Below are 20,128 nucleotides of genomic sequence, written 5' to 3'. Positions count from 1 at the left end.
ACAAGGTTGGAGCTAAATGGGCGATTTCAGATTGACAAATATCCAATCGTGTTGACATTATTAGCTTGTGCCATTACTGAAAACTTAACCTGTCCACTGTATGATGTCAAGGACATGTATCCAACATTTCAGAGAGGAACAATTACAACTAACTACCAATTAATCAGCTTTACAATCATGTGGTCATTTAAATAAATTTCCTGTTTACAAAACTTTGAAATTTTCGAAAAACTAAGGATTTTCTTATTCCAGGCATAGATTACCTTAGCCGTATTTGGCACAACTTTTGGGAATTTTGGATCCTCAATGCTCTCAACTTTGTACTTGTTTGGCTTTATAAATATTTCGATTTGAGCGTCACTGATGAGTCTTATGTAGACGAAACGCACGTCTGGCGTACTAAATTATAATCCTGGTACTTTTGATAACTATTACAAGTATATGAAGACCTAACACGTAAAATTATAGTGGAACATACCTTATCATAAAAACACATAACAACTGATGTGTGAAAATGGGTTACGACGATTGCTTAACTAAGGTTCTTAGGAACAGCAACCTTATAATCATTTTCCAATTGGGTGTAACATTCAAGAAAGATGCATTTTGTGATCGTTGGAGCTTACGAAAAAGAAATACATAATGTTTCCATGCAATATATTTTTTTTAAGTATACATACACTAGCTGTTTCGTCTTTCTTGTTGCCAAATTCGATTGGGAAATAAATAGCAGCTAGAAGTGCAGCGGTTATAACGCAAATAAGGGTAAATAAGGAAAGGCACGGCCGTCTTGCCATTTCTCTACAAAGTATAATCATTGATATATAATTAATAAATAGTCTTGCAATATATCTAAAAGTATAATCAGATCTAATTATTTGGAACTACTTAAGCTATGGTCAGAAATAGAAATGTCGTTAAAATGATATTTATTTTTATATCATTAACTATCTCAAGACAGAAACTATTGTAGAGGACCGCACTGGAGGAAAACAATAAAGTATATATCTAGAATCATTTTCATAACAACGTCGACAACCGCAATCATTATGTTGATTAATACTGAATCATTTACCTTTACCTTGTTTGTCATTGGCTATCGATAGCAGTGATTTTTCGCTCACTCAGTAGTCCAGAAGACTTTCGGTAGGGCTTTAAGAAGAATAATTGAGTAAAGTACATGCAGGTGCACGAGAAGAAAAATAAAAGTTTAAGTATTCAACATTTAAATCAACACACTATGTATATTCCTCTGCTAGATATTCGTATTACATGATTTAGACTTTTAGAACCCAACAGTTTTGAATATCTTTAACAGGTATGCATCGGAACTAAACACATTTATTTCTAAAAAACAGTTGTTGGCATGACACGGGTTATGTTCTTCTCATATATTTTATGATAGTATGATTCTAAACCCCTAACGGGAGGGATTGTACCTGATATTCATATGATGAAGACATAATCTTTCAATCAGTTTAATTGAGGTCTGGAGCTGGCATGTCAGTTAACTGCTAGTAGTCTGTTGTTATTTATGTATTATTGTCATTTTATTTATTTTCTTTTGTTACATCTTTTGACATCAGACTCGGACTTCTCTTGAACTGAATTTTAATGTGCGTATTGTTATTCTTTTACTTTTCTACATTGGGTAGAGGTATAGGGGGAGGGTTGAGATCTCATAAACATGTTTAACCCCGCCGCAATTTTGCGCCTGTCCCAAGTCAGGAGCCTCTGGCCTTTGTTAGTCTTGTATGATTTTAAATTTTAGTTTCTTGTGTATAATTCGGAGTTTAGTATGACGTCCATTATCACTGTACTATTATGCATATTTTAGGGTCCAGCTGAAGGACACCTACGGGTGCGGGAATTCTCGCTACATTGAAGACCCATTGGTTGCCTTCGGCTGTTGTTTGCTCTATGGTCGGGTGGTTGTCGCTTTGACATATTCACCATTTCCTTTCTCAATTTTATGATATGACAAGTTATATGACAGACGAACATTCTCCTAGTCTGATCCAGTCAATTAATAAAATTAGCGCGCCAAGAAATGGTTTTGTCGTCGCTGTTATGAAAATGATTCTATATCCTTGCTTAAACGAGAGAAAAAAAGAAAATTGGGATGCCTATCCGTATCCTTGTTAAAGGTAGACAAAAGAGGATTACAATTGTCTATGAATATCCTTGCTCTAACGATTTAAAATATACAGAATCTACAACTGCAACAAGTGTATCACGATATTTCTCCACTAGAGACAGTTAAATTTTAATATTAAAGCACGAGGCTTGTCGAGCTTTTTAAATAATTAAAATTTAACTGTTGAGAGTTACAGTGTTGGAATCTGTTTCTCTTATGATTTTTATCCTTCCTTTTCAAAGCTTTGAGGAAAGTTGTTAACTTTTGATGTGTCGTCATCAGACATGGTCGCCTTTTTTATGACGTTACAATAAGAAAATTCAGAAGTAAACAAGAAAATTTAACGTCAAAATTAAATTTCAACCAATCATTTGCCGAGAACAGATTTTTCACTAGTGAAGAGAAATAGTTTTCTCACACCGGTCAGGAAATGTGAAAATAGCACAAAAATTAGAGAAGATGTGTTCGTATCTTCGGTTGAACAAGAGAATGCATAATATGATGTGTAAATAAAGGCAACAGTAGTATACCGCTGTTCAAAACTCATAAATCTATGGACAAAAAACAAAATCGGGGTAACAAACTAAAACTGAGGGAACCGCATTAAATATTAGAGGAGAACAACGACACAACATTAAAATGTAACACACACAGCAACGGACTAAGCATAAGACAACATCCGATGAGAATAACCAATATAACATCAAAACCAAATATATGAATTTGGATAGAAAAGTACCGTGACACGTCTTATAGTAATGTGAATTCACACTCAAAAATTGGAGAAAACAAACGACACAACGGAAACACAACGTAAAAAAGTTACACACACAGAAAAGACCTATGATATAACAATGGCTATTTTCCTGACTTGGTACAGGACATTTTTAAAGAAAAAAATGGTGGGTTGAACCTGGTTTTGTGGCATGCCAAACCTCGCACTTTGATGGCATTGTTAAATATAACATTAAAATGACAACATAATAATACAGGACTACAATACAAATAAATAGCAGAACGTATTAGGCATAGAAACACATAGATAACAAAAGGCATCAGGTTTAAAATTCATTACGTCAAAAACGCGCCTCGTCCAAACAAGACTTACCAGTGACGCCCAGATATAAAAGTTCGAAAGTCAATAAAAAGGGGGACAAAGTTGTACAGCTCTGAGGATCAAAAGTTGAAAAAGGTTGTGCAAAATACAGCTAGGATTTTTTCCTTGTTATAAGAACCTCCTTACTATATAGAACAATTTATGCTATTGCAAACAGTAAATTTTATCAAATGAATATAAAAGATTTACATGATCAAACTGACGTTAACTAATTACAGAAAACAAAACCATAATACATGATGCATTGAAAACCAACACAGAAAATAGACAAACCCGACTCAGTGACAAACCAGGCCAAAAAGTCATAACCATGACGTCACATACGAAGTGTTGAAAAGGTACAATACTACGTCATGCAGACATTTGAATTTCTGAAACAGCACAAATATGACGTCATATTTGAAAAATTATTTCTAAAAAATAAGATAGAAATAGGATTGAATTAAGATTATAATAGAACTTAATACTGATATTACATTTAAACACAATGCACATTGCAATACTAATCATGTAATAACATGTCTTTTGATTGAGTTATAGCCATTTCAACTGATATCTTATAGCTTTTCTGTCTACGTTTTGTTGTCGGTTAAACTATTGTTTCAGGTTGGATGAAGGTTGACGCCTATTGGAACTCGCTGCATCTGTTTGCACCTGTCCTTAGTCAGGTTATCGTTTGTTGATGTGGTTCAAACGTGTTTACTGTTTCTTGTTTTTTTATATAGATTAGACCTTTGGTTCCCTGTTTGAATGGTTTCACACAGTCATATTTGGGGCCCTTTTATGTTTCTGTTCGGTATGAGCCAAAGCTACACGTTTCAGGCCATAATTTTACCTATAATGGTTTACTTTTACAAGTTGGGACTTGGATGGAAAGTTGTCTCGTTGGCACTCATACGACATCATCTATATACATATTTTATCTAAATATCCAAATTTTATACCGTATAGAGGGTTATTTTCGCGGGTGTAGAATTTCACGATTTTCATTGATTAAGGTATAAGAAGTTCTTTGGTGGTTATTATTTTGCCGGATTCAAAACCTTTATCAACACTTTTTCAAGTGCCGTTTTGAATTGTCGGAATTTAGTTTGGCGATTTTATTCTACCCGCGAAAATAATCGAAAGTTTGTACCCCGTTAACATAACCCACTATACGCTAGTAGTAAAATTTGTTGATGAAACAGTAGGTATACAGAACACAATATCAATGAATATCAAATATCTTCTTAAAAAGATTTCGGTTTGTGAATCAAGTGCAACCTATACTGATATGGTCTTATACCGTATGAAAACTACCTTGAATAAAACAGTGCCCATCTTAATGGTGTGAAAATTGCTTGCTGTTATTTATCTTTTTAAGGTTTTTTTAATTATTTTTTCAGGCTGAAAAACAACTTATTTTGTCATTTTGAAATAAAGAGACGTGGTATTGCCAATGACAGACCTATACAACGAAGGCAAAACAACATGGAATTTTTATAAATTATAGGTCTTCCTTTAACAATGAGTAATTTAGCTATACGCCTCAACATGAAAACGCTGCGTTCTAAAATGTTGAATTACTAATTTTAATTCTTAGCCTAAATAAGTCATGCAACAATTGCAGGTGTGTTTTTGTTGATATTCGTCCTTCGATATTGGTTGTTTTATCGGCATGAATTTAGGCCTAAGTGCATATATGTATATACATCAAATAAACTCATCATGGAAACCAGGATTGAAATTTTATGTTTACGCCAGACGCGCGTTTGATCTACAGTGACGCTCGCGTCAAAAAAAAATATTATAAGACCAAATAAAGTACAAAGTTGAAGAACATTGTGGACTAAACATTCCTTAAAGTTTTGCCAAATACAGCAAAGGTAATCTATTCCTGAGTTAGACAAGCTTTAGTATTTTAAATATTTTAAGTTTTGTTAAAAGTTAATTTACAATTACGACCATATCATTATCACTGATAACTCATGTCAAAACAAAAGTGCTGACAACTTGGTTGGCGATACCCTCGGGGAATTAAAATTCCACCAGCTGTTGCATCGACCAAGTGATTGTAAATAAACTAATCAAGATACCAGGATCTAAACACCGAGTTAAACGCCACATGAGGGGTATTGGCTATGTTTTACAAGGGTAGCAGTTTTGGAGAATAGCGATTAAGGTAGGTAAATGTATGGCATTTCATTTTTGGGAATTGTACGCACCAAATATAATTTTGCACAGATGGTCCGAACCATAATCTATTTTACAGAATCAGAAGTGTCCAGTGGTTCGCGTTTTCAAACACAACCCACAGTTTTTCATGTTGACGATTGAAATTTCATTTGAAAGTTTAAGGTCTAATGATAAAAGACACTACTTTTGTTTTTAGGATTTATGTAGAAATGAATATCTATTACAGATTTTAACAAAATGCTAGTTTTTTAGTGAATATCTATTGTTTTTAAAGTTTATTTTTCATCGAAATGTATGGTGATTCATTACAAACTCAAGATTTTAGTGGCTCATATTTTGTTTTTTGAAGATATGTGCAAGAAAGAATATGGTAGGAATCGAGTAAAGGCCTCAAAGTACGCTGTATTTTATCTAAATATAATTTGTTTTCCTTTTCAGTACTATTATGTTGAGGAAGAAGTAACGACTATGTCTTAATGCAGACCTCCGTGAAAGATTTGCCCGAAAACACCAACACCTAATTTTTTTCGTAATGTCACCTCAACAGTTTCTTCTACAAAGCACACATGCACACCTCTAGAATGAATTACATTGTAATCCAAAACAATGAAAAAGAGTTAATTTTCTTACGTTATTCGCCTTTTCTCCGCTTCATATCCACCACCCCGTGTCAAACATATCCATCACCTCGCATGTTGCGTTCCATATCAGTTGATTTGTATACATTTATGCACTCATGCATATATATAAATAAACCAAATGTATCTATAATAAAGGCAACAGTAGTATACCGATGTTCAAAACTCATAAATCGATAGAAAAAAAACAAATCCGGGTCATAAACCAAAACCGAGGAAAACCAAACCAAGAATTCTTAATCACACATAAAATTAAGTCCAAGTTCAAAAGCTTTATTTACGGACGAATATTTGTATACAGAAAACATAAGCTCTTTTCAGCTCTATATCATCTGATAACAAACACAACATTGTAAATTAGCATATTAAAAACAAAGAAAACATACAACACACACAATAGCTACATAATCAACGCAAGTAATTACATGAAGCATACATAAATTATATGATATAAATGACATAAAAGATTTGTTATGCCATACTAGAGTAAGGCAAAACACATAGTCAGTTAAAGCACAATAAGCAGCAAAGCACTCTCAAATAAAGCATTAATTATTTGCAGGTATTGCATTGGCATGAACTACCATTATGGGTAACAATAAATTAAGCAAATTGGTTTAAATTGTTTTTTACTCTTTCATATGGTAGTTCATTCCACAATGATGCAAATGTAGCAAAAAGAATTTATGTCATAACTTGTTTTCTTACCTGGGTAACTGTATTCATATATCTGTAAGAATAATTGTGATTTTTAATATCATTCAAATCATGTTTATATGATGGACTCTTTTTGTGTATAATCCCCAGTTTTGGTGGGGTTTGTGAATCTTAGATTTTAGTTTTCTATGTTGTGTATTGTATACCATTATTTTTCTATTTGTCTTTTTCATTGCATTGTCAGTTTATTTTCGATCTTTGAGTTTGATTGTCCCTCTGGTAGCTTTCGCCCCTCTTTTCTACTTTTCTAAGAGTTTCTATAGCTATTGCTCGTAAATTTTTGACATTAAGAGATAGAAGTTGTGTCTTGTGTAAAAAAAATCTTCATATGAACTATCATAATCCTCATCAACTAATATCAAGGCTTTCTCAAGTAATTTTCCATCTGACCTGTGTTTTGTCACTACAAAATGCCAGGAGAAATAATTAAGATTGGACAAAATAAAAGAACCATTAATTTTTAAACGACCAAGTATATTCAAGAACATTCAGCTGACGAGAGGCCTTCTTCCAAATCTCAGATATGTTTTTATCAAAATTTAACATGTAATATAATATAACTCCCATAATATTCTATTCTGTTTCCTTTAAGGTTAAAACAATGTCGTTAATACAAGGGTTTTTATCGATTGCCATAGCTTCCTGTATAAACTTTCATTAAAATGTCATCAAACCAGTCCATCATTTTGATACTGTCACTTTCCTAATTTGTTTTAAAAGATTCTGTATATCAAAATCATCATCGGATAAAGTATTTTTTAATACAAATTTACCACTTATTCTAAAAAAGAATTAAAATGTGTTTGTATAGATATTTATTTTTAAAAACTCTTGACTAACATCATACTGATATAACTGATATCAATCCTTTACAGACATTTATCCAAAAACATAAATATATAGAGGTACATGCATATACATATGCCTATCGTGTGTATGTATTGTTCAACATCATATACATAAAATATATGAATGAATATATTATGACAGTACATACATCATATATGGTTAATGCATCCGTCATGAGGCATCATTTATTATTAAAATACCTTAATATGTAAACTAAAAAAAACTTGTATTATTTATTCTAAATGGGCATTTGCTGTCAACTTTTTGTGCTTCGATTTGACACAATTTTCATATTTTATTTATGACCTATTATTTTCAAAATATAAAAAGTCAACCATAAACAGTTTTCGATACTTCGACTAGGTAATATGCCTCTGCATTTCGTGTATGCTTTAGTCTATTGATCCTACTAAGCGAATTATTTTTACACTGATGCACATGCATTTAAAAGTATTAAACAAAGTAAAATAATATTTCGTGTTTTTTTTTTTTAATATCTGGAAGCTACTAAATAATTCCCCTTTAATTGTAGGTGTTAATGTTCATGTTGACCATTTACCTAAAACGGTTGCATTTTCACCCCAAACTGTACTATGAGTACAGAAAAACCTGTTTATCTGGAAAAGTTCTTGTGCATAGCATGCTCTCGGTAATTAAAATAAAAATGCATTAATGGTTTAGAAATTAAATGAAAAACTTAACTGTATATTGTTGTGAACTTAGCACAAGATGATAAAATTAACAAACAGTTGGGTTTCACTTGATATGGTCCACCCAGTAACACAGTTTTAAATTGCCTTCAGGTATTTATTGTCCCCTCTTTTGTCTATGTCAATTAATACAGTTCACTTCAATTATTACCTGTATTGAAGTTCTTAAACCTTTCCCCACTTTTTTTTTTTAATTTTGTACCTTTAATATTGACGAAAAATACTGCACTACAGTCTGCAACATTTAGTTAAGTTATTAACCTTCTTAAACATAAAATGCATTTGAATTTTATTAATATAGGTCATGCTATGCCTTAAAAAAATCCAAATACAGGGAATTGCAGTACTCAGATTTAATTTTTACAAGAAAACACAGCCATTTTAGACTAAGGGACAACACACACTTTAATATAACTGTATTTGAATAACAACTATATGCTCGTTCCAATATTTGAATAACAACTATATGCTCGTTCCAATCAAATATTGAATTGAAGATACTAATTATAATTGATACTGGTCAAAAGAGAATGTTAATTTTATCAGGACATTAACAATGCCCTTTTCTTGGACAATTATGTGACACACTTGCGAAAAATGACCTTTTTTGACCATAGAAAAGCCATTGACCAACAAAGCAGTTTTTGACAACATACTATTTATTCAGAAAACCGACAAACATGTGCAAATGGAAAAGTTTTGCACATGGAATGAACTAGATAGGTTAGATTTCGATGCACTCTATTTTTGAGAAAATTATAAGATTTCTTTGTGTTTTAGTTTCCTTCTTTTTGATCCAACAGAACATTGTGTCAATATTAATACATTTAGAAGGACCAATGAGATGTTTTCCTCTTCTATTAACTGTAATGAATTGTATTGATTAACGTGGACAAAAGAGGGACAAAGGGGTCGATTTGCAACAATTGACTATACACTATAGGTGGGTTTTTAGCATCTACTACAAACTTGAAAAAGTCATCTCAAAATGCAATTAATTTTCAAAAAAAATAAAATATATTTAAATCTTATTTATTAATTTGAAGTCATGCCTTAAACTTTTTAGGTGCAACAGTTTATATACTCAAAAGTAAATTTTGTGGTATAAACACGGACATATTTGTCAATTACTTCCGATGAACCTGAAATGCTATATAATAAAATAATAAATCTAAAACGAATGTATTCACATACTCATGTTGATGTAAACCTCCTCTTTTTTTAAGTGTTGTCGATTGAATAGATTGGAATATTATACTTCTTTTGTAACTTTAGCCTCTACATTAAAATGTTAAAGGTTATACAGGTTAGTGTTTATGTATGTAATGCATGAACTGTTTTGATTTGTAAATAGAAGTATTGATACATTAGACCGTAGACGCTTTTAATAGTACTTTTAATAAATATCTTGAAATTTAATACAAATCACTGATTTTGTCAACGCCCAAGACACATCACGATGGTCTAACTTACCCTATATACTAACGCCATATTGTTATTGTACTAAGTCGATAAAACTGTCACCTTAGGGTGAGACTGTTTCGGAACTAGATGTAGAATGTGTGTATCTATTATTGGTCGAGGTTCAGTACAAAACGAAAAGGTCTATAAAACATAACTGTTATTATGAAGCCCTTGATCAAGTTAGAACGAAATCAGTGATTACTCAACGTTTGATGTTTTCCATAATAGTTGTTATTGATTCAATGGTAGCATGGCAGCCACCACCACGTTTTGCTCTGTCTGAGAGATACCAAAGTATTAAGACATGTGTCAATGCCGTGTGTAAATATTGTTTCACAATCATTGTGTTCAATGTGTGCATTACTCACTTTCAAGTTTTAGTTAATTCCACGTTTTTCGTGTTTCATTAAACAAACAGATATCACAGTATTTGCTGAAAAATCAACCACCCGTAAAAATGTATATACCGTGAACTTAAATCAGGTAGATTCTTGTTAAATGTTGTCGGCCAATGAAATAATTCGATTTTGTACTGAAAATTAAAGATCAACTTCCTATGAAATGATTATTAATAGACTAGGCTTTATTGTGTGCACACAAATTAATTGTTTAAGAGTAAGAAATTATATATTGTAGAATTAGAGTATGCATATGAAATCTCTAATATATAATATTGACTAACTACATTATAATTTTTTCATTTTTTTTTAGTAATATTTATTTATAGTTAAAATGAAAGTATCTTTGAACGTCAACTTTTATCTAATTTAAAGCACAAGCAAAAATCGACAAGATCAGTAAATAAAGGCAACAATAGTATACCGCTGTTCAAAATTCATAAATCGATATAGAAAAAACAAATCCGGGTTACACACTAAAACTGAGGGAAACGTATCCAATAAAAGAGAACTACGACACAACAGAGACACAACACCGAAATGTAAAACACACAGAAACGAACTATAATGTAACAATGGCCATTTTCCTGACTTGGTACAGGGCATTTTTATGAAAAATAACGAGACGAGATCTGTCTTTTCGTGGACCTAATCTCTCAAAATATCGTAAAATATCAAGAGATTCATTATCATGTTGTAAAAGAACAAAATATATTTGCCTATGACTACATTAATTATTTTAGTTTTATTAGTATTAGTTCATAAATATTGTAATTAATACGTTTTATTATAGAGAGGCATTAACTAGACATATAAGAAAAATCCAGTATAATTGTTTTGTTTCTGTCATGAATGAAAGTGAAATAATTACATATTATTCGTTTTTAGCAGCCAGTTTGGTTCCATTTCGTCAAAATGAGCTTCAGAAACATTGCTGTTAGTAATTCGACTTCACTGAATCCGTATCAAAACTTTGAATTTTTCGAAAAACTAAGGATTTTCTTATCTCAGGAATAGATGACCTTAGCCGTATTTGTCACACCTATTTGGTATTTTGGGTTTTCAATGCTCTTCAACGTTGTACTTGTTTGGTTTATATAACTATTTTTATCTGAGCGTCACTAATGAGTCTTATGTAGTCGAAACGTGCGTCTGGCGTTTGGCGTATTAAATCATAATCCTGGTACCTTTGATAACAATAAGACTCCCTCTCTTTTTGTCCCTCTGCAGGTGTCCATCGAAGAGCTATCTTGGTTATGTCATGTTTGTCCTTTCGTATGACATGGCCAATCCATTTCCATCGCCTTTATTTAATCTTTCTTCTCTGAAGTCTTGTTGTAAGGTGTTTATTACTTATGGTTTTTTTTTGCCAGAAGATCTTTCAAATTTTACGAAGACATGTATTATGGAACACCGTTTGTTAAAGGCAGATTTATAACCCTCTGCACTATATAACAAAACTGATTTTACATTGCTATTATAGATTTTGATTTTTGTGGACCTGGATATTGATGTTGTTTTCCATATTGTTCTTAGCCTACAGAACGAAGTTCTGGCTTTGTTGATCCTTGTCATTATATATTTGCTAGTGCCATTGTCCTGGCTGAAATTGGTACCTAGATAAGTAAAATTTTCCTTCCACTTCTTCTATGTTTTTTTTCCTTGTTTGCTGAATGATTAAAACACCAAACACCACAATACACAACTTCAACGCAATATATGTTCATAGAATTTGAACGAAAATAATTTCATTCTAATTCTTAAAATCAACCGACTGAAATATATTTATCTTCGGAGGCCAACATATGAGTTCAAACCCATTTAACAGCTTATTTTTTTTTCAAATAGGACTACATGCGTGGATTCAGACATTCAGTGGAGTTCCAAACCCCAGAACTTAACCCTAGCTCCGCCAATGGACCAGCAGTGAAGTAAAACCAGGATAAGAAATCATATCTATGGATAAGGAAGAGGCATTCCTAAATAAAGAATGATTACCAAATAATTATACTGTCCGTCTGTGTTCTCCATTATGACATGCTGTTCTTCAGTCCGTATTTTTCTTGTGATTTTTTAAATTGATATCCCTCAATCTTGTGATCTTTCTTTCCCTTCCTTCAAAAGAATTTTAACTAAATTCGTTAAATACGCGGTCACCGAAAATATCAACCTTCCTTTTTTTACGCTATACACTATATCTACTATTTAAGATTCTATTTTGATCCGTCTTTTTCCTTTTATCATTTGTAGTGTTTACGTTTTGTCTGATTGATGTATACCCAATGTAACTTTGAATTCATACTGAGAATCAACGAAAAGTACGAATTTTTAGTGTTTGGTAAAGTTTAACATTTTAAGCATGTCATATTTCAGGAGTGTTTACGACTTCAAACATTCCAATATTTTCTAAAAAAAAACCAAAAGAAATGAATACTTAAGGGAAACCTTAAAATCACAAAAAAAATCTATATTAAAAAGCCTTATTTTCCCCTAATTTGGTTGACCGCGATGAAATACACGTGTCACAGATGACTAAATGTTGTACCTAATATCCCGTTTTCTTTGTAACGATTGTGACATAACAAAATTTGACATATATTATCAAAATTTAACTGGTTATCAGCGCAAATAACACGTAATTTAAAGCAGAATGAGCTCACACTTCCGGAGCACCATAGTTCAACCCTTTTTTTAGTTTGCTCTATCATATTGTTGTACCTAAGCCTTTAGTTTGACCCAAATTGATCAAAATAAGCTAAATCTGTATTTATGTGACCTTCAGTAAAGCCATTCAGGTAAAGATGAGCTACGCATGTACTTGGCGTGTTCAGCAATTAAAGATAATGAATGTCAACGTTGAAAATGAAACCAGGTGAACCATTTGGTTGACTGATTCGATCATCAAAAAATGCATTTACAGGTAAAAACGATTATAACAATTTTTTGGGGCATATAATATGAAGTAATACATACCTAGAAAAATCAAATTGCACGTGCTCACTATCTTTTTATATTGATATTAATGTGTAAACTGACTTATCTGACCGCAGGTAGTCAAGTAGATTGTTATTTAGATATTGTCTAGACTAAAATACACACGAAATGCCGATATTCATTTTCAAGATTCCATGTTTTTGTTGGGTTTTTTTTATTTGGATCTACGTTTTAGTATGTTATAAATCAAATCAGAGAATTTGAGTTCATTAGACGAACAGGAATTTGACAGCTAATGACTCTTAAACTTTATTAATCACTGTGTAGATAAAAATTGTTCTCAAAGCATGCCTTTTAGGGAGAACAAGCTACTAGTAATTGTTGGTTGTATATCCCTTCTATCGCGAAACGTTTGGTTATAACTGCCACGTTTGTATTATTTCAGCTTAAAAATTAAGTTGTAGTTTGCAGACGCCATCGTGATTTGGTTGACATTACGGCTTTGCTATAGAAAACCCTGGGTAAATGCCACATCTAACCAAAATGCATTCTTTCGTTTTTGATTGTGTTAACACCGAATGTGTCTTTTTTGCTACTAGGGGAACTAATTATAATAATCAGGAACAACTGAGTTTACTACAAGTTCTCGAGTTCATTTTGATCAATCTTTATTTTTCTACGTCGGGTTTGAAGATTGTTCTTGTCCAGTTTCTTCTTTGTCATGCTGTTTCCTGATTTCCTAGAATTCTTATTTCTGGTAACAAATTGTATATTCTTCTATCTTAAAAAAAACAACCTTAGATTTACACGCATGTTTTCACACAGAAATATGCGATAAACTGTACCTCGCTGTTTTATTTAATTCTAGAACAAATCTCCTGATTACACATGTTTCTTTAACAACAAACGCAGAATGCGCATGACTGAAATGTTGGGAAAGTCAGGACATAAAAGCACAGATTGCGTAAAAGCACCAAAGTAAAATCCTACTTTTTTATAATTTTTAAAACTGCTATCGATAGTAAATTATACGGTATTTGAAAGTTTTAGTTTATGGTAGACTGGCATTACAAATGATATTTCACTTAACATACTAAATTGTCCTCTTCAAATATTGCCTTTGAAACGTGTAAACCTTTTCCCTTTGATAAAGTGATATTAAATTCTGCTACTTCCACACATACGTTTTTGCGATTACACACACGCTTTGGTTTTATGATCAAATCTTTTCTATGTGAAGAACAGCCATAACATGAATCAACCTCCCCAAGATGCTTATCACCTGCAAAATACATCTGAGTTACGAGACTTTTATGTCCATTCTTGCCGTTTATTTTGAAATGGAGATGAGCGGGTCGAAAATCATCTGCATTTGCACTTGTCGTATATTTTCCAGGATAAATTGTTTTAAGTTTATATATTCCATATTTGTTTGTTCTAACAAATCCTCTACAATTTGTTTCATTTTTATATTTCCCCTCATGGTTTGTTTGCCACATTTCGACTTTCACTCTCCGTAAAGGAGTTTTGCAGTCCTGCGCAAAAACTATTCCGACCACATGAAGAGGTACATTTTTCTTGGCGCCGGTTTCTCTTTTGTATTGACAAAATAGTCTCTGTCTAGGCGGATCTGGATAATAGAATGGTCCTAGAATATCAGAACTTGTTGGTTTACATTTCATTTCTGAGGACTCATTCATGAAGAAGAGTAATAAAGTAAGAAGCAAAAAACACTTCTCCATACTTGAATTCTATCTGAACTGAAAAAATGGTATTTGACTTAAAATTATCCATGTAATAGGATGTACATATGGGAATTTTCATTTGTAAGGCCACACAATTATAAAAGATTATGAACATGTTTGCTCATATATACATGTATCTTTATTAAAAAAGTGTAATTTGTGCGATGTTTTTTTTCGCAATATTAAACAACTTGTCATTAATAGTCAGTAGTTGTTATTAAATCTATATTTCACATTTAATTGCGTCTCCGTTGTTTAGTTTACGTAAGAAGTTAAAAGGCACATGGCGATATAAGATAATTGTTTGAAAGTCTATGAAATTAACTTTAACATTAAAGACGGGATTTTAACATGTCATTCGGTATGTAAATTAAACTAGAACTTTTTTCTTGCTTTATTATTATAGAAAAGGCATATCATTTATTTTTCACACGGAATAATGAGATATATTCAGCGATTTGGTTTCATTAAAATAGTTGCTCTGAAAATAATATGTTTATGAATATTTTGAAACGTTATAATAGTATCGGTCAGGTGCAGATTTTATGTCATTTATCAAAGAGACCGCTAGACTTCAGTAAGAAATGCTTCTGTTTATATCACATCAAATTTATACTCATATTAGATGTTAAAAATATAAACCCAGTTAAATCCTACAATAAAAACGCACGGTTTTTCTTATACTTGCTCAAGTCAAGTATGTACCGCAATTTTGATATTGAAAGCAACAACTTATGTCAAATCTCACTATTAAAAGACCTCAGAAAGAATTCATTACTTTATAATAACAAATGTCTTGAACACTGTAAAGTACTATAGACATTTCATTACGCATGTGGTAATTAAAGGCAACAGCAATATACCGCTGTTCAAAAGTCATAAATCGATTGAGTGAAAATAAATCCGAATTTCAAACTAATACCGAGGGAAACACATTAACTATAAGAAAGAAAACAACGAAACAACAGAAACACTAAAGTGTAAAAAAACGACAATGCAACGCACACAGAAACGAACTATAAGGTAACAACTGCCATTTTCCTGACTTGGTACAGGACATTTTATATAAAAAAAAAGATGGGCTTAACCTGGTTATGTGGCCAGTCAAACCTCGTGCTTTTATGGCAATATTAAATATAACACTACAATTACTTCATTACATGACAGGAATACAGTACAAATAAAGAACATATAGGACAGGGAAATACACTATATAAAAACATCCGTTACAAAATACAGGAAAACCAATGCATCCTCGACTTGGCCTTGTTTAATTCCATTTACAAAGCGGAAAATGTGTTTCGTAGTGTGTAAAAATTATGCATGTTAAAGTAAATATAAATGAGCAACGATAACAGAATTAAAAAACACGTGTTTGCTATTAATTCAGATAAAATACTATTATAATAACAAAACACTTTTCAATCTATTGCGCTCGGGATTGATTCTAAAGTCTCAAGTTATTACATTCAAATTATGCATTTTCCCAAAACATCTGATACATCAGATATTTATATGTTTATGTTAAGTCTCAGAGTTGAACAAAAACAATTTTCTATGCGTTATTATAAGATGCATAAAAAAAAATGTCTTATCCTTATTTTTTCTATGGGTGCCACGACGAGTGTCCATTGTGGAATAATATCTGTTGACCCTCCTGCTGGACCTGATACACCTCCAACCGTACCCGAGTTTTGTGAATTTCAGGTTGTTACTGTTGTTTTTCTGTATAGAATTGTTGACTATTCTTCTTAATTTTCTTTGTTTGGTTTGGTTTTTATTAAACCTGGCTTTATTAATTATTAGTTTTGTATATTCCTTTTGTATTCCGTCTCTTTTTGACATATCCAAACACAAATTTTTGACATTCTTATCTTTAATGATTTTGAAAGCATTTGTAAAATAAAGTTAAGCCTAGTGTTTTTATTTCTTCGAACAAATATAAATTCAAGAATGTCGACTTTTTAAATATATTGGATGATCAAATTATGTTCTTATTGATCATGGGAAGTGATAGTTGGCCTTGCAGCAGTGAAAATTTCTTTGACTCTTCTTTCACCAAAAACACCCGCATAGCAGACTCTTGTCATCAGATAAAATTGACAGTTATCGTGTATCTTGTCACAGATGACAATAAATATATTACGATTATCGTAGCCACATTACATATATGTTTTCCTTGATTGTGACATCACCAATTAAAACTTCTGCTTACCCTTTCGGAGCGCCTGTGTTCACCCCCATTTTTTGCCGGAGTTCAGTCTTTTGTTTTCTATGTTGTGTCTAGTGTACTATTATTTGTCTGTTTGTATTTTTCATTTTTAGCCATGGCGTTGTCAGTTTGTTTTCGATCTGAGTTTGACTGTCGCATTAGTATCTTTCGCCCCTCTTTTATCAACGAATGTGTTCTTACCATGAGTAAAACGACGGAACCACGTGTGAAACAGGCTATGATAACTGTTCCAGAGCACCTTAGATCATTCCCGATTTTGTTGTTCAGTCTTTACTTTTGTATATAGTCATTTGTATACTATTGTTTAACCTTTGGTCGTTTTTCGTTTTTGCTATGGTTTTGTTGGTCTAGTTTGTTATAAGTTTGATTGTCGTTTTGGTATCTGCCGCATTTTTTAATATACTTACCGTTCAATAATATCAGAGTAAACGTCATGTATTACCTCCGATGAAGTATTTGTATAAACATATATGAAAGGCTTTCACGAATCGAATAAAATCACTTCACAATTAATTAATTACCACACTAAAGCTGATAACAAGACTATATTTTTGGTTCATAATATTTTCCTGCATCATAGAACAATACCTCGACAGTTGTCTTATGTACCATTATTCTGATACAATAAACACAAGTCATGATGGCAGTTTCGAAACAATGAATTCGTATTCAGTTCATATCATATGCAAAATAAAATAAAGGTATTTTAATTTACCAGTATATCAGCAACATTATGTTTGTTCTAAGTATGTCAAATAATAAAACATGATCTGAGAATATAATTTGTAATTTTATTCCACTGCATGTTGATTTTGATAGTGAAATCAACATTTGATTGGTTGAAACTATAACACGTGACGTCGAACAAAACTTCATATTCCCCTCTGAACATCATATACCTCTTTGTAGATCGGGACCTCATAGTCTGACGTTACGCGCGGTTAATGTACATACAGTTTTGAAGGTGTTTTTTTTTAATAGCGTTAGTAAATTCATTACCGTGTTTAAATTTATTCCAGCGTTAAAAAAAAGACTATTCATTTAATTTTTATCCGTAGTGTTTAACAATGTTGATACCGTGTTAAGTTATTTAATCAAGCAGATAAGAAAACAAACGTATGTAAATTAATATCTTATATCCAGTAGGTAAACAAGGCATGGGCAGTGGAATAAAACATTCATTTCCCTTAGCATCGAGAGATATGAAGATTTGTTCACTCTCGAAAAATCATATTTCCCTCGGTCACAGCCCTCATGAAATATGAATCTTCTTTTATGAACAAAGCTTCATATCTCCCTCAGCCACGGTAAATAAATGTATAATGTCTATAATTGTATATACTCCTTTATATATGTTAAAGGGAACGACAGTAGATTCGACGTGTAAAAACTTAAAATAACGTAATATTTAGATTAATACGAAGCAATTAACCTGTGACCACACACAATAATTATCAGATTCAGAACAAAATTAACATAACAAACAGGCTGGTAACAATCGATGCTGTAAAGTTTTCGGTAGCGATAGTTTCATATAAGAAACAAATATCTACTTTCAATTCTCCAGATGAAATGGAAATAAAGTTCAGAGAGTCTATCAGTACAACGCTGAATAATATTACAAAAACCAAACGGTATATTTTGGTGTTGTTATGTTAGTTTCATTACCTGAATTATAACAACTGTTCCCATCTTTGACATTTAGTCAAAGTATTGTCGCCTCTTTGGCAATCCTACCACTCAGTATATTGTATTTTAAAATAAAATGTTTATACAATTAAAAGATTAAATAAAAATTTCACAAAATAAAATGCTAAAATGGAGTAAATGAGAAGAACCAGATAAAACGCATACTTTGTTTTTTGGATATGACGATCATGTCATTCCAAAGTTACAACGAGTTGGTTGACCGTTATGGAATTTCACAGATGATAGCGGATATGTTCCTCGGATCGTAATTACACTTTAGTTCCCTTTTCACGAATGTGACCTACCAAATTAGACTTATTATCGGGTGTGTATTAACATGAGCAACACGGCGGTGCCACTCGTAGATCAGTATCTACATACCCTTCTGGAGCACCTGCAATCACCTCCAGTTTTGGTGGGTTTCGTATTGATTATACTTTATTTTTCTATCTTGTGTTTTTGTGTACTATTGTTTGTCTGTTCGTCATTTTCTTTTTAGTCATGGCGTTGTCAGTTTATTTCCGATTTATGAGAGTTTTACAAAGGATAGCGAAATATTCGGAAATAGGGAGTTAACAACTGATCCGTTACCATCGACACACCAAATGATGGACAACGGCAAACTCATTTGTTGATATACATCTGATAGTCTACATTAACATTATTTATCAATTTTCGTCCAATATACTTTATTGTTGGTAAACGTTTCAAGTTGAAAAAAAAACCTTTTTAACAATTTTTCGGACATATTGCTATGTCATTAGAAAAGATCTGGACAATGCAACTCGATCTATTATCATTTATGAACACTTACCTGTATTCAAAGTTTACAAAGATCCAATGGTCAAGTGTTATATAGTACCTTAATACGTCCTGTTGAAATGATGCGTGGTTCCGTCTTCAGGTGAATCCTCCTTCACTTATCACATCAACCTCCAGAGGTGCTCCGACTAGGGTGATCAAGTCTCAGCCCGAAACCACATGGCTATCCATACCTGCTTCTACATTTTACTACTTTCACTGCTCAGACCTTTGTTTACTCTTAGTCATAGAGTTGTTTTTCATTTTTGTTTACTGAATGTTACGCTTGGTCAATTTAATGTTAACTGATATGTTATTCCATGTATTATGTATTTAATCGTTAATCTTATCGATTTTGTCAAACGTTAGGCGAACACGCTATATTCTTTAATTTGTATTAAAGAAAAATTATCCAAATATATTCCACAGAAATATATTTAATGAATTTTGAATTTACAAATTGAATGAAACATTGCATTACTTTTCGTTTTTATTTTCATACGCCATGTATTATTTGTATT

At 32.1% G+C, this 20,128-nt stretch overlaps 1 protein-coding gene and 1 long non-coding RNA gene across 7 annotated transcripts in view; both read right to left on the bottom strand.

Annotated features, from left to right (window-relative positions):
• Window positions 1–10,310, bottom strand: part of LOC139497881 (uncharacterized) — a 33,081-nt gene extending 22,771 nt beyond the window's left edge. For 2 of the 6 annotated variants that reach the window (XM_071286130.1, XM_071286148.1), the window contains exons 1-3: window positions 9,817–10,258; window positions 6,776–6,797; window positions 681–801 (exon numbers count right to left, since the gene is read on the bottom strand). In XM_071286130.1, coding sequence (XP_071142231.1) covers window positions 681–797 — 117 coding nt within the window. In that variant the 5' untranslated portion in view covers window positions 798–801; window positions 6,776–6,797; window positions 9,817–10,258. Of the gene's footprint in view, window positions 1–680; window positions 802–6,775; window positions 6,798–9,816 lie in introns of all 6 variants that reach the window. The other 4 variants (XM_071286142.1, XM_071286123.1, XM_071286154.1 and 1 more) reach the window with 4 other exon arrangements.
• A 3,015-nt stretch (window positions 10,311–13,325) lies between these two features.
• Window positions 13,326–19,998, bottom strand: LOC139497874 (uncharacterized). Its single transcript, XR_011657760.1, has 2 exons — window positions 19,669–19,998; window positions 13,326–14,899 (listed from the first exon to the last, which is right to left on the bottom strand). It is a non-coding gene; the product is annotated as an uncharacterized lncRNA (long non-coding RNA).
• Between the last annotated feature and the right edge of the window lie 130 nt (window positions 19,999–20,128).

This window comes from Mytilus edulis, chromosome 1 (assembly GCF_963676685.1).
Source record: "Mytilus edulis chromosome 1, xbMytEdul2.2, whole genome shotgun sequence".
NCBI lineage: Eukaryota > Metazoa > Mollusca > Bivalvia > Mytilida > Mytilidae > Mytilus > Mytilus edulis.
Note: the sequence above shows the minus strand (reverse complement) of the source record. Positions and strands in the feature narration are given on the sequence as shown.